Here is a 16,039-nt window from a genome sequence, read left to right on the forward strand (position 1 = left end):
CCCGGAATAACCTCACTCGGGCAGCATCAATGCCCCTGGGGACCCGAAGGAACACTGTAGACTGCAAAAATAGATGCTCTAGATAAAAATTCCATGGAACAGTCAAGGCGGCCACTTGCGGCAGCCAGCGGATAGCATGCAAAAACTGGAGCTTTGGAAACATGTCGAGCGGTCCTGAGAACCCCCTGCCCAGGGCAGGTCCCACTACTGAACAGTAGGAAGACTTCTGGAGGGAGATAGACCCCTGTCACAGGAGAAATGTGTTTCCAAAGTCCCCCTACCAGCGTGGTCATCAGTGGAAAAACCACGGCCTAGGTGTCGTGCACCTTTTAACCGCCAGAAGATGTCTTATGCCATCGCCTCTTCGTTGTCCGATCGGCTGCGACCAGTCAGTGAGAACGGACAGGGCCCTTCAAACTATGGCTTGGAGTGAGAGCCCATCGAATATCAGAGCTGTTGCGGATGGTGACCCAAGGCCCCAAAGCCTAGAAGCAACTTCACAGTGCCTCTGCCCAGGAGACTCACGGCCGTGGCCACACGTAGCCCATCAGGAAGGACCAAGGAGTGGAGCTGGATGAGGAATACGGAAAGTCCTCCATCCCTGGATAAAGATGGGTGCTGCTGTACAAAATGGCAGTGGAGTTGAGGAGGATGCCGAGCAACCCTGTCAAGTTTGAAGGACTACCCACTGGGACTCCCGAAAGAATAACTTTGTTTGTTCAGCCTGGTCTATGGACGATGCACCAACCGAACCCTTGATGGCGAGATCGTCGAGGTCCCTGCTTCGTCTGTTGCAAGACAACACCAAGGGAGAGAGGTGTCAAAGGCCACCCCCAGCACTGAGGAGTGGACCTGGAAGCAAGGAAGACCCTGCAAAAGTCGGGGCGCAGCCCAGTATCCCACACAAGCAGAACCTTCGAAGAGAGCAAATTGTGCTAATTTCTGTGCTCACTAGGCGAGTCGGCCCCAACCGTAGTTTTGGGCAAATCCACGGAGCCAAGGCTCCACCGAATGGTCTGTCCCCGAATACCCAAGAAATCGAGTCAATTACCCATTGAGAAAGTAAGATGACCCACCTCCAACGGAATCCGAAGATGCGCGTTCTAGACCTGTAGCGAGTAGGTGTTGGCCTCCGTGCTGTGGATCCCGGATAGGAGAGAGTTCCTACGAACTGAACAAGTCACTCTCTGGTTCAAGGCACGGAAAGACTAGAACGTCCGAAATGAACTGATCGGCCTGCCAACAAGGAAGGAGGTAAATACCCCTGTTTCCATAATGGCAGTTGCATTGGAGTAACCTGCCGACAAAGAGGCAACGTGGTGCTGGACTGTCCAGGTACCAGATGGAACCCCGGTTCAAGATGCCAGGGCCCCAGGTGACTGAAGAATTCACCAAAATGGTAGCTGACCCCCAGCATCCAACTTACCTCGTGCCAGCGAACTGGATAGAAAGAAAGATACTCCGTATGCCCTATGTTTGTTTGGGGCCTAGCACGGAGATTCTTAGACATTGTGTTCCTTTGAATGCCTGCTGGGGAAGAAGCGGCTTGTGTCAGACTGACCCCCAATGCGAACCCTGCCACTATGTTCGGCCAACGCCGAAGATAGTGTAAAAACAAAATCAGTCTGAATGCGTCTGCGAAGGGTAGCGTCAAATAGGCCCCTCAAGCCAAACCTGCTTTAGCTGAAAACTCTGAAGCTCTCTGTGCCTGTCTTGCTTGGCCTCCCACACAGCGCTTGCCGCGCCTGACCTACCTCTGCACAAGGAAAACCCCAGGGCAAATTGCTTCGAAGCCCTATGGCTAAGATAGAAGTCTTAAACACACGCCACCCATGTCAGGGCACGCCAAGGCCAGAAACGACCCAATCCAATTAAACGAGTCCGGAGACAAACTTCCAAGGTCTAGTTAGTGGATCTCTATTGGATTCTGAGGTGTACCCAGGAAGGGACATGTGGTAGTCTAAATGCCTACCGCAGTGACTGCTGAGGAGTCTTCCCTCTGGGTACTGAATAGGCTGGAAGTAACTGCGTAATGGACAGAGCCTCCCCGAATCCGGCGTCTCCTAAGTGTCCCTGATGAAACTGGAGATATGTGCTGAAGGGAAAGTAATGACCAAGGACCAAGTGAGAGGCTTGCCCTGGTTATCTAGAATTAAACCACCTACAGCAATCAGGTGGAAAAGACAGCAGGTCCCCTTACTTCGGGACAGCTCGAATCTGCGCACGGTCTGTCCGTCGTGAAATTGCTAATGGTGCTTAGGAGGAAGAACACGCCTGTGCCTCACACTGCGTGGAGGGGGCTGCACGCTGCAAAGCCTGAAGCCAGAGCAGGACATATCTAGAGTAGGAACTCAGGGTCTCATTCAGACCTGGTCGCAAGCGCCGATGCACTCGCAACCGGGTCGATGGTTAGCCCTGCGCACGCGCAGGGGCCGCACTGCGCGTGCGCAAGCCCCAGAGCGAGAGAGAAACTCTCGCTCCGGAGCTCTCTACAAAAGGGGCAGCTGTCGATGTTGCTCGACAGCTCGCCTCGTTTTGTAGGCGGGCCGGGGGTGTGGTTTCCAAAATGGAGGCGTACCTTAAGGAACGCCTACCGTTTTGTGGATGGCCGCACTGACATCAGTGATGTCAGTGGGGAGTTTCCTGCTCGATCAGAGCAGGAAGCTCCCTGGGGCTTGCGGTTGCAGAGACCCAACCTTAGGGTCTCGTCGCAAGCCCCGATGGTCGCGATGGTGTTCACCATCGCGACCATCAACCTGGTCGGTCGCTAAGCTGTGGGTGGTAACCCACAGCTTAGCTAGCGACCAGGAGGCTGCACTAAAAAAAAGGAAGCGGCCGCCCTCATTCAGAACGAGCGCTCGCTTCTTGCGAGCGCCTCTGAATGAGGGCCTTAATCCCATAGGGAACAAACCCGGGTCCAAGATGAGTCTGAACTTGGTGTTCCTGTGGAGCGCCACCAGCAGCCCTAGGGTGCACTTAGACCTGCTGAGAGTCCCACCCTGCTGGACGCAGCTTTCCAGATGCCCACGTGTGACTAGGTCCTAGACCCACAAGGCTCCTGAGGCCAACTGCACGTAACCCCCCCCTGCAGGGAGTACACGGCCGCCAACATACATACAAACTCCACAAATTAGGGCTGCAACAAGACTCGAACCCACAACCATAGTGCGGTGAGGCAACATGTCATTTACTGTCATCACATTTGTGTGATGATCTTTAGAATGAAGACAGCCCATAAAGGTCATGTCCAATCCCCCACCTTGGGGGATAATTCCATCTATGTCAGGGCAGCGGATAGTTCTTTGGAGATGTACCCTGAATTCATCAGTTACTGTCCAACGGTAGTGCGACTACTGAGATAGAGGACCTATCAGATAATAAAACTGTTAATAACAGATAGCTTCTCAGCCTTTTGGCTAAGATCACAGATAATATCGGTCTAATACACTATCCTCTGACAGTGCAACATGAAAACAATATTACACAGGCAGCTAACACAGCAAAAAGTGTACTTAGCCTTCCAGGACACAGCAGCTGTCTGGGAGAAAGGTTGAATAGCAGGTGAATGTAGCAGTCTCAGCTGAGGGAGACACAGCCCTGTTGATCCGATCAACAGGGCTGTGTCTCCCTCAGCTGAGACTGCTACATTCACCTGCTATTCAACCTTTCTCCCAGACAGCTGCTGTGTCCTGGAAGGCTAAGTACACTTTTTGCTGTGTTAGCTGCCTGTGTAATATTGTTTTCATGTTGCACTGTCAGAGGATAGTGTATTAGACTGATATTATCTGTGATCTTAGCCAAAAGGCTGAGAAGCTATCTGTACCTCTGCAGGAGGGGGAGAGCAGCGCTGGAAGCTCCACCCCCCTCCAATCTCCACTGTCCCAGGCACCGAGTACTTCCATTTGTTAGGGGAAAACTCAGAGTAATGGTGCATACACACGATCAGATTTTTCCTTCAGATATGAACGATAACGATTTAAAAATCGTTCAGTCGTTCATATCTGAAGGAAAATCGTTCATATCTGACATGCCTGAACGATGGACGATCAACGATGCGCGTTCCCGATGGTCAGATAACGATTTCTGACATCTGATGTGTTTGCAGTCAGACTTGGACAATTCCATTCACTTTAATGCAGTCAAAAATCGTTCAATCGTTCAAATCGTTCAAATCGTTTAATCGTTCAATCGTTCATCTGACAAATCTGACAAGTCTGACAAATCTGACCGTGTGTATGCTCCATAAGCCCCGGCTGATTCAGGCAGTCTGTGGCATGCGCGCTCCTGCTGCATCCGTGTGAGGGGAGCCGCTGCCAAAACGAGCCCGCCACTTCTGCATACACAAGTGCTACTCCCCTGTCTGGGTAAAGCACTTGTGAAGCTCCTAACGAGCAGCCTGTGAGGTGCGCGCTACAGCAATGGAGCCGCCCTCTTCAAACCCGGCAAGATGGCATCGCCATCTGGGACAGCACTGCCGCCCAGAACCCTCTAAAAGAGTGCGAGCGTGCACTGTCCCCGGGTCCATAGTGTATATCTGTACATCTGGCTGTGTATGCGATCCACCACCTGTCCGTACACTGGCCACAGGAGCCACCGACACTGACATCATAAGTGGGCAGGCAAATTTAAATGTGATCTCTTGCCAGATGTATCGAGCGGCCGAATGGTAAGTGTTACCAAATCTGCCGCTCCGTCTGTGCAACGGGCAGCTGGCCACTGAGCTGCTCAAGTGTGTACCCAGCATAAGAGGTAAGCTTATTTTATCCTGTTTCAGTATATATGAAAATGTTACATGTTTGTCATACATTTCATATGTATGAAGTATAGTTTAATACCGTCATCCTAGGGAAAACTCACAAATTATAAAGATTAAACTGTTCAATTAAATATTGTGAAGCTTTTAACACCACACACCTCCCCGTGGCCATCAACTAGTACATACTACTCTAATTCATTGGCATCACAGTCAACAGGGCCCAGGGGAAGTCCAAAACAGCTGGGATCAATTTGAGGAATCTCATATGGACAATTGTAAGGTGCCAGCAACAAAGAGAACCTCAATATCCTGACACTGTAACATTTAACAATTTTAAAGTGGAGTATTGATAGCCTAAAAATACATTTTGAATAATGTAGTCATTTAAAAGGAAATGATTTCTTTGGAAAACACATCCCAAAAGCCTTCTAGTTGTAATATTACATCACTGATATTATACAATCATTCTGCTGATCCCCGACTAACATTTGGTTATAAATGGTTAGATTTGAAAACCAGAACAGGATAGAGAATGACATAAAAGTAAGCTAGTTATTGGCAAAACTATTTGGTTGCTTATTTTTTTGTTGTTGTTCTGATAATATATCTGATTGGTAATTGTAGTTCATTTGAGAATATTAAGTTTTTACAGGTTGTAGGATTAAAACTAGTTAATGTGTATTTTTTGTCACAACAAATTCAAATAGTTGGGGCACTACAACATAAAAGTGCTAAAGCAATGAGTGAGGTGACATCCAAAGGGTAACACTTAAAAGGGCTGCTCTTTGTGCCGTCTTTAGAGACCCATCTTCATTTTTTGGAACATTTTGTATTTTATGTATATATGAATGCACTGTAAACTATTGACACTTGTTTTGATAAACTGTGCCTTGTACAGTAAATTGTATACTGCATGGCAGACATATTTTGCTCTCTCTCTTTGTTACACCTAGGAAAAGGTGCTTGTCTCTCTCATCAACTTTGACCATTGTGCCATTATATTTGACCTCAATCTGAGTCTCCCCTACCACTTGTGGGTTGTGAGGGTAGTGTTGTATATGGATAATAACAGTAGGGCATTGGGTCAAGATATTGGAAACAGTTGATTGGAATTAGCTTTAGCTTGCCTAAAGTTTAAAGGCACCTTTTCTAGAAGCATTATTATTATTATCCTTTATTTATATGGCGCCACAAGGGTTCCGCAGTGCCTTACATAGTACATAAAGTACAGAAACAGTTGCACAGAACAAGAAAACCGTGACATACAGTACAAGACATTGCAAGACAAGTACATGGCATATAAACATTGCTGCAACAGTAGCAGGATGTCAAGAGTTAGGTGCTGTTGTGAGGAGTATAGAGTAGATAATATAAGTAAAGGAAGAAAAATCACATGAGGGAAGAGGGCCCTGCTCGTAAGAGCTTACATTCTAAAGGGGAAGGGCAGACACTCAGGGCTGACACAGATGGGGTGGACAGAGAGTTAGGATGACAGATGGGTGGATTCCGATTTTACAGTATGTCAGGAAGTCATTTGGATTAAGATTTACACCACTGACATTCTACTTTCTACTTCAGGGTCCACAGGGTGACCTTGGGGTATAGCTGGATCCTGGATCCTCAGGCACCACGGAGTTAAAGCTTTCAGCTGCTCCCAGGATGCACTTGGGTCCAACCTCCCCTATACCCCGCCCCCGAGCCACAGGCACCTCAGTTTTAGATGGTGCCCGGCCGGAGTCGGGTCACCCTGCGGGGTGGGCTGCAGGAGCAGCCCCCTAAAGCTTTTAATTTTTTATTTAACTTAGTTAAATTTATTTATTTTTTACTATAAGTTTTTTCTCTAGAGCAGCAGCGCTGGGCTGTCTGTACAGACGCCCACGCTGCCGCTCCTTCTCCCTGCTGGCGCCGCGACGCCAGCACTGAACTGGGGATCGCGGCGGGGGAAGCCAGAGTCTGTACTAGCCGGACTCTGGTTTCCCCCGGGACTGCTGCCGGAAGACGCCGGGGAGATCAGGTAAGCCGCGCACCGCTGATTAGCGGCGGTGCACGGGTTCCTTTCAAATGCAGTCCCATGCCCCCGGTCTAGGGGACAGACCGGGGGCGCTAGCGGTGGCGGCGGGCCCCCCCTCCAGCAGAGGCATACCCCGCCAGACCACTAGACCACCAGGGTTAATATCGCGGCAAGCGGGATGCCGGCAACTCGGAGGTTAATATGCTAGCCAGGGGAGGAAGCCTTCCCTGTCTAGCGGCTCCTCCCCTCAGCACAGCGCGCCTTTCAGCACGGAGTCTGGCGTCGCTGAGCTGCAGATTACTCGGCCACTCCTCCTCTGAGGTCTCCAGCGGCCATTTTCTTACTGGCAGCGTGGATACTCTCAGGGAGCACGCGGACCGGTCCCCCTGTGTACCTCTCCCCCGACAAGGACAGTGTACACAGCACTATAGCCCTCCCAGACACTGAATTTGGGAGGTTGATTGTAGTGGAAAGGTGCAGTGAGTATATCTTCCTGCATGGTATGTGACTTTTGCTAGTGCTGCCTGTCTGTGTCTTTTTTCTACTTCCTGTCAGCCTATACCTATCCCTTTCCTTCTCCTACAAGCCCTACAGGTGTGTGGGGGAAGGGTGTTTCTACTGACCTCACCTATATTGATCACGTATTGGTGAGGTCCGTCACATACAGTTGTGTGCTACACGGTGCCATATTGTGGGCTGTTGTCTAGCACACGGGTGAGTGCGCACGGTTTCTTCCAACGTCATGTCCGAGGAGGAGATTGAGCACTTCGGGGCTCCGGTATTGTTCTCCTGCAGGCGCTGTTCTGCAGGAGTGGATAGGGAGGATTTGTCACAGGACGGCCTGTGCGGACGGTGCCAGGCGCTCCCTGGTATGTCTAAACCTCCCATGTCGCAGGAGCCACCATGGGCGATGTTTTCCCAGGTGCTGGTGTCCATCGCGGACCGTCTGTCGGTCCCGACTGCCGCCCCTACTAGGGCGTTGCCCCAGCCTGCCATCCCCCATTCCCCGGGTGTCCCACAATTATTGCAGACTCCCCCGGGGTCTCAGCCTGTTGGTCCCTATGCGGGGTTGCCAATGTATATTCAGTCCACCCCTGTGGCACAGCAGGCTGTGGTGCCGTTTCAGGCTCCTGTGGCAACTCCTCCACCCTGGGTGGATGCGCTTTCCCACACTGTCCAAGATTTGGCGGCAACATCTTCGGCTTTTCAGTCGATGTTGCGCAGTGACGTGCCCTCCAGGGCGTCTATAAACGCTCAGTCATGGCGCAGGCTGCGCATCTTCCGGATTCTGAGGTGTCCTCGGATGATGGTGAGGTGCAGGATGACTCGGCCTCAGATGCCTCAGTCCAGGAGGTAGACACTAAGTCTTCCATCAATGTGCGGGCTCTGGTTAAGGCGGTGCGGGCCATTCTTCTGATTGAGGATGAGGCACCCGCTCCCAAGTCGAGGTATCCTAGTTTTAAAAGAGCTAAGGTTACTTCTGCAGCGTTCCCCTTGTCTGATCAGTTGACTGATCACATGGCGGTGGCCTGGCAGACGCCCAGTAAGCGTTTCCTGCCACAGAAACGCTTGGCGTCCAATTATCCATTCCCGGAGGCGCATTGTAAGAAATGGGAAACTCCGCCTGCAGTCGATTCCCATGTAACACGCCTCATCAGGAGTGCTACTTTGCCATTGCCGTCTATATCCTCACTGAAGGATCCTACGGACAGGAAGGTGGAGACTTGTTTAAAGTCTATTTATTCTCTCTCAGGGGCAGTAGCCCGGCCGTCCATGGCCATCTCCTGGGTGGCCAAGGCCATTGAGGTGTGGGCCAACGCCTTGGAGGACGCGTTTACGGATGAAGCTCCGGACGTCCAGAGGGCGTTGTTAGGACAGATGAGAGATGCCGCCTCCTACATTGGAGAAGCATCTTTGGATGCTAGCCTGTTGACCTCTAGGGTTTCGGCGACAGCAGTGTCTGCTCGTAGATCCTTGTGGTTGCGGTCTTGGAGAGCAGACGCGGATTCAAAGAAAGGCTTGGAGGCCTTACCTTTTAATGGAGAATTACTATTTGGTCCGGACCTGGACAAAATAGTAGATACCCTGGCGAAATCCAAGTCAGCCTTCCTCCCTTCAGCTACTACACCTGCTAAGGTCCGGAGCTCGGCCTTTCGTTCCTTTCGGGTTCAGGGCAAGGCAAAGGGTCAGTCCTTCCCGAGGCAGTCCGCACCCAAGACCACCTCAAAGCCAAAGAAGCAAGCCTGGAGTACTAGGCGCCCTTCTTCCAAGCCAGAAGATGAGCCTTCTGCGTGATGGGACGGGCCTCCCTCTGGGAGACCCCAGAGTGGGAGGCCGACTTCTTCAATTCGCCCAGTGCTGGCACAATACCACCACGGATGCCTGGGTGCGAGAAGTGGTCTCCCAGGGGTATGAACTGTCTTTTCGGCACAGGCCGCCTTGCCAGTTTTTTTCACAAGTCCTTCTCAGGACAAAACCAAGGCCTTGCAGGTTCAGGAAGCCATAGAGGCCTTGCTGACGGCGGGGGTCATTATACCCGTACCACAGTCTCAACATGGGATGGGGTATTACTCTACGCTGTTTCTGGTGCAGAAACCCAATGGCTCTCATCGCCCCATCCTCAATTTGAAGTCCCTGAACAGGTTTCTCAGGGTTCCCAAATTCAGGATGGAAACTTTGCGATGGAACCGGGGGATTATATGGTCTCCCTGGATATCCAGGACGCCTACCTCCATGTGCCTATAGCAACATCGCACCAACAGTTTCTGCGGTTTGCTATTCTCCACAACCACTACCAATTCAGGGCTCTACCCTTTGGTCTCTCCACGGCACCAAGGGTATTTACCAAGGTGATGGCGGTCATGGCGGCTCACCTTCGGAGCCAGGGGATACGGTTGCTACTGTATCTAGACGACCTCCCCGGAGGTACTGATCCAGCATCTCCACCTGACGGTCGCTTGTCTACAGGCGCACGGCTGGTTGATCAACTGGAAGAAGTCCTCCCTCATCCCATCACAGCGGATGGTTCATTTGGGGGCCCTGCTGGACTCTCGTCAGCAACGGATTTTTCTGACTCCAGAGAAGGTCTCCTCCTTACAGCTGCGGATTCACGGCTGTCTGAGCAGTGGCAGAGTGTCGGTGCACTCAGCGATGAGAGTTTTGGGGTCCATTGTGTCGGCATTCGACATGGTGGAGTTTGCCCAGTTCCATTCCAGGCCCCTGCAGGGGCTAATTCTTTCGGAATGGAACGGATTGCCACACAGGATCTGCTCTCAGATGCTGGTGTTGTCCTCGGAGGTGCGTCTGTCCCTAGCCTGGTGGCTGCAGACAGCTCATCTCCTAGAGGGGCGCTCCTTTTGGATCCCGGAATGGGTTCTGCTCACGACAGATGCCAGTCTCCGGGGTTGGGGGGCGGTGACAGGCTCCTTGTCACTTCAGGGTCGTTGGTCGGCGGAGGAAGCGATTCTTCCCATCAACATCGCGATTCTTCCCATCAACATCCTGGAACTGAGGGCAGTATACAGAGCCCTGCAGTCGTCCAGCACCGCTCTTCACGGAAGGGCCTTTCAGGTGCAGTCAGACAACGCCACCACGGTGGCGTACATCAATCACCAGGGAGGGACTCGCAGTCGAGCTGCGATGTCGGAGGTGTCCCGCGTCCTGGCTTGGGCGGAGCGCTATCTTCCAGCTCTCTCGGCAGTTTTCATCCCAGGAGTCCTCAATTGGGAGGCAGACTTCCTCAGCCGTTACGACGTGCATCCCGGGGAATGGTCGCTTCATCCAGAGGTATTCCAACTACTCGTGGACAAGTGGGGGCTGCCAGAGCTGGACCTGATGGCGTCCTGTCACAATCACAAGCTGCCCGTGTACGGGTCAAGGACAAGGGACGCAGGCGCAAGTCTGATAGACGCACTGTCGGTGAGATGGCTGTTTCAACTGGCTTACTTGTTCCCTCCGATATCTCTGCTGCCTCGGGTCCTGCGCAAGTTCAAACAGGACGGAGGCACACTGATCCTGGTGGCCCAGAAGGCCGTGGTACTCCGATCTGCGGAGCTTGTCCATCGACGCTCCGTTCCTCCTACCTCAACGGCGGGACCTGTTGTCTCAGGGGCCCTGTCTTAACCCGGATCTGGGTCGACTATCTTTGACGGCGTGGCTCTTGAGACAGCCGTCCTGAGGTCTCGGGGCTTTTCTAGCTCCGTTATTACCACAATGCTGAGGGCGCGCAAGCCTGCTTCCGCGAGGATCTATCACAGAGTGTGGCACACTTACTTTCAGTGGTGCGAGGCCAGAAAATATGATCCCCAGGTGTTCCGGGTTTCGCGTATTTTGGCTTTCCTTCAGTCGGGTTTGGACTTAGGATTACGTCTTTCCTCACTGAAGGTGCACGTGTCTGCTCTGTCGGTGTGGTTCCAGCGCAGGATCGCTGCTATGCCGGACGTACACACCTTTTTCCAGGGAGTTTTAAGAATCCAGCCTCCCTTTGTGCCACCTGTGGCCCGTGGGATTTGGCGGTGGTTCTTCGGGCCTTACAGGGTCCGCCTTTTGAGCCCTTGGAGTCAGTGGAGCTCAAGTGGCTAACTTTTAAGACTGTTTTCCTCTTGGCAATTGCTTCTGCCAGGAGGGTTTCAGATTTGGGGGCGCTTTCTTGTCGTCCCCCTTTTCTGATTTTTCATCAGGACAGAGCGGTGCTTCGCACTCGTCCTGATTTCCTGCCTAAGGTGGTTTCCAGGTTCCACATTAATCAGGAAATTGTTGTACCAGCCTTTCAGTCGCCTGATCTTTCGGCTGGGGAGACTTCCTTAGACGTTGTCCGTGCACTCCAGGTTTATGTGGACTGGACTAGTTCTGTGAGGAAGTCGGATTCTTTGTTTATCCTCTTTGGTTTTCACAAGAGGGGTTGGCCTGCCAACAAACAGACTCTAGCCCGTTGGCTTCGTTCTGTTATTATTGAGGCTTATATGGAGGAGGGTTTACCTGTTCCAGCCTCTGTTAAGGCTCATTCCACTCGGTCTGTGGGTCCCTCTTGGGCTGCTAGACGTGGCGCCTCTGCTGTTCAGCTCTGTAAGGCGGCCACCTGGTCTTCCATTTAGACCTTTTTGAGGTTCTATGCGTTTGACACCTTTGCCTCTCAGGATGCATCCTTTGGGCGTCGGGTTCTCCTATCAGCACAGGAGCGTCCCCGCCCTTAGTTGGACTGCTTTGGGACATCCCCAAGGTCACCCTGTGGACCCCTATGGACCCTGAAGTAGAAAACAAGAGATATGGTAAGAACTTACCTTTGTTATCTCTGTTTCTACGAAGTCCATAGGGTCCACAGGGCACCCGCCCTGACGCACCTGGCTTCATATGGGCTGTGTGACTGGTCACCGGTTTTCCGTCTCCCATTTCTGTGAGTATGGTTCTTGTGTGTTCCAGTCTTCCTTCTCTCTGTTTCGTCTCCTCCTCCGGCCTGGGCTGCTTACCAACTGAGGTGCCTGTGGCTCGGGGGCGGGGTATAGGGGAGGTTGGACCCAAGTGCATCCTGGGAGCAGCTGAAAGCTTTAACTCCGTGGTGCCCGAGGATCCAGGATCCAGCTATACCCCAAGGTCACCCTGTGGACCCTATGGACTTCGTAGAAACAGAGATAACAAAGGTAAGTTCTTACCATATCTCTTGTTTTACGTGACAGTATTTGTAGGCGTCTGGGGAAAGCCACGGTGGTTGTTTCAGTTTACGTGAAGTTTGATGGGTAGCTGAAGCCACTTCATCAAGGGCTATTTAAAGAGTTTGTTTAAAGTGTGAACCAGCAGTCTCATGTAAATGTAGAAATTTGTTAAAGTATTTGTTGTAAAGAGATGTTCAGATGTAAAATAATAAGTTGTGATCGAGTGTGGATTCCATAAGGCACATTTATTGATTTGGAGGGTGATGGACACGTGAGGTTTGCAGGATATTTATTCCATAGTAAATCCATTGTATGTGTGTGGGTCCTGGATTTGGTGATATGTCACCTGCTAATAAAAGCAGGAGGATAGAGAAGTAGATAAAGTTGTAGGAGGTGTATAAAAGTTTTTTTTTATAGTGACACAATGAGGTTGTAATAGTCAATGTATGATGACAGCTCATGAGTTTTTAGAAGAGGTGAGTGAATCAATATGGCTGCAATGAGCACAGAGAGGTGAGATGCAGGGAGAGTTGAGGATGTTATATCCTTAGAGAAAATATGAAGGAGTATTTTGATGAAAAGAAATGTGTAGTACATGGTGAGTTTTAGGTAAGTTACTTTTAGACAAATTTTAAAGAAATCCGTTTTTAAATTTGAAATGACCTTAGATGTTGGTCAATGTTTGTTCAACTGTTTGATTAACTGTTATTTGAACACACTTTGTGCATTTAACACTTGGTGCTTTTAACCACAGCTGCCAAAACAGCCACAGCTGCCCCTATAGGCCTATATTGAATATAAAGGAATGGTATCCTTGATTAAGACAGGCTACATCTGAGTCAATTGGTCTGCTGATCAAAGGAGATAACTTGCTCTGAGTTGGAACAAAAACCAAGCCAGATATATACCATAAACTATGCTTCACTGAACAATATAGACTATACAGGTAAAAGCAAATCTATGCAAGAAATATATTACCACAAAAAATTAATTTTATACAATTGCGTCTTAATATTTACAAAGGGCACATGCAATGGAGAAATGTAAAGTGTGCCTTTTAAGAACCACATGTTTATCGAAGGGTGTCATACAGAAAATCATCAAATTTATATTCATTTGTTTTACCATGAGGCACATTTTAGTGCCCACGGGCTGTTCCATCTGACATTGTGTGGTTTTTTTTCAGGTGGCTCTGAGCAGAGCAGTGACGGATTAGCTGGCCAAGCTGTAGGACCACTAGCAGCAGCCCGAAGACTGGATGTCAGTGCCAACAAAAATTAGTAAATGAATTGTGAAGTATCTCTTTATGATTCATGTTTGATAAGTATATGTCCCCTCTTATCAGAATCTAGCAGAGAGCAGTAAAAGATGGTTTGATGCTCAGAAGTACAAGAATTGGAACCTTCGTTGTTTGAAGTTGCAGCCTCTCTCCCCTGTTCCTAGGTACAGTATGCATCTAAACATATTATGCTGTTAATGATTATTGGTGTAAAGCTGGGTGCACATAATGCTGATCACTTTGCAGATCAAATAAACGCTACAATCCACAAAGCGATGATCAGATCAGTGTGATCCCTGTACACACTGAGCTATTTCTAGGGGATCAACATGAAATACCGACAGTCGGGATCCTGTCTGTTAGAAGCCCGACTCCGGGATCCCGACAGGGTTAACATACCAACACGTGTTGGTTGGTATGCTAACTCTAACCCTCCCTCTTTGGTGCCTATCCCTAACCTTTTCCCCCTAGTGCCTGAACCTAACCTCCCCTTCCCCGCACCCTAAACCTCCCTCCATAGGGCCTAACCCTGACCCTCCCCCTAGTGCCTGCTACTTACCTTCGGCATCCCGGCGGTCGGAATGCTGGCGCCAGGATTATGACCGGCGCCGGTAATGTAAGCATCGGCCACCCGACCGTCGGAATGCCATATGCATCCCATTTCTAGCAATGCATCAGGAGGTTGGGCAGGATTATTTATTTTCTTTTTGTACATCAGGGTCCTTAGGGTCCACAGGGCATTTACCTTGGGATATAGGTATGCTGGGCAATCAGACCGGGCACCAGACAGTTAACTTCTTGAGCCTCCCAGGATGCAGCAGGCTCTCCTCCTATACCCCGCTCCCTCGGTCAAGGCACATTCAGTTTCGTCGGTGCTCGGCAGGAGTCTGGTAGTCCACTAGTCCACACAAAGGGGGGCTATTCACAGCCCCTGAAGATTTCTAAGAGCAGTAATGTGGACAGTCCGACGGACGTCCACATCACCGTGCCCTTCGGCGCCGAGACCCCACTACTGATTTGGGGATCTCGGCAGGCCTCCGGGGATTTTCTTCTAGCAGGGACCCCGGAGGATCCCTGACTGTGGCTGGGTCTACGGGGACAGGTAAGTAACAGCGGACGCCCGCGGTGGGCGTCCGCCATTACACAGTCACTTCACCCAGGGCTGGGGGCTCCCGGGGGTGCTGGTCTGCAGGTGGAGCCAGGCACTGAGTCCTGTGCTCCAGCTAACCTCCAGGGACAGCGGACCGGAGCAGCAGCGGTACCGCTCTGGCGTCCCTGTTAATTGCAGGCCGGGGGCAGATGCCTTCCCTGTTTAACAGATGGCTCCTCCCCCGCTGCTGAGGGCCAGAAGCTTGCTCTGTGACTTGCCAGAAGAGCCCCCTTGGGCGAAAAGCCTGGCTCAGGCTATGTCCATCCTGGCAGGATGGCTATCGGCTTCGCTGTGTACCCTTCTGTGTGGTTCACACAGCAGCTGATGGTACCGGGCCCTTCTCAGAGGGCCCAGGTCAGATTGTAGTGGCACAGAGTCAGCCGTTACCTGCGCCTCAGGTGTCCCCTCCCCCTAGTTGGGTGGATAATTTTCCTAAGGCTGTTAATTTCCTCACGGAATCTCAGGAATCCCCTCTCAGGCCCGTGAAGAGGCCATTATTGTCATTCCAGTCTCTGTACGACGATGATGACGTTACCTCAGATGATGGGGAAATCCTAGATTTGTCTGCAACTGAGGCTTCCGCCAAGGAGTTGTGTGTGTGTGTGTGTGTGTGTGTGTGTGTATATATATATATATGTGTATATATATATATATATGTATATATATATATGTATATATTCTCTATATCTCTCTCTCTCTCTCTCTCTCTCTCGATATATCTATATATATCCCGGGCCTTATACGGGCGGTCCGGGAGATCGTGGTGATTTGAGGACAAGATTTCTGCCGATACTGAGCTTACGCATGCTTATTTCAAGAGTGTTAAGAACACTAATGCGATGTTTCCTTTATCTGGTCAGTTAGCTCATCACCTAGAGGAAGCGTGGAAGGCTCCTAGTAAAAGGTTTCAGCCGCAAAAGCGTTTGGCTTATGCATACCCTTTTGCGGACAATTATTTTTCTAAATAGGAGTCTCCTCAGGTGGATTCTCATGTGACGCGTTTAGTGAAAAGTGCGACCCTGACTATGCCGTCCATGTCTTCTCTAAAGGATCCTACGGCCCGCAAGGTGGAGGTATGTCTAAAATCCATTTATTCTCTCGCTGGAGCGTTCGCCAGACCTGCAATTGCAGTGTGCTGGGTGGCTAGGGCCATGGAAAAATGGGCCGATGCCTTGGAAGCTTCGCTATCTTCCGG

General features: G+C 50.7%; 1 protein-coding gene across 2 annotated transcripts in view; it reads left to right on the forward strand.

The window, feature by feature from the left end:
- MTHFD1L (methylenetetrahydrofolate dehydrogenase (NADP+ dependent) 1 like) overlaps positions 1-16,039 on the forward strand; it is a 202,970-nt gene that overhangs the window by 46,639 nt on the left and 140,292 nt on the right. For both annotated transcript variants that reach the window (XM_088474356.1, XM_088474357.1), the window contains exons 9-10: positions 13,602-13,675; positions 13,761-13,858. In XM_088474356.1, the coding sequence (XP_088330482.1) occupies positions 13,602-13,675; positions 13,761-13,858 (172 nt within the window). The remainder of the gene's footprint in view (positions 1-13,601; positions 13,676-13,760; positions 13,859-16,039) is intronic.

This window comes from Taudactylus pleione, unplaced genomic scaffold (genome assembly GCF_031769625.1).
Source record: "Taudactylus pleione unplaced genomic scaffold, aTauple2 ptg000154l, whole genome shotgun sequence".
Lineage (NCBI taxonomy): Eukaryota > Metazoa > Chordata > Amphibia > Anura > Myobatrachidae > Taudactylus > Taudactylus pleione.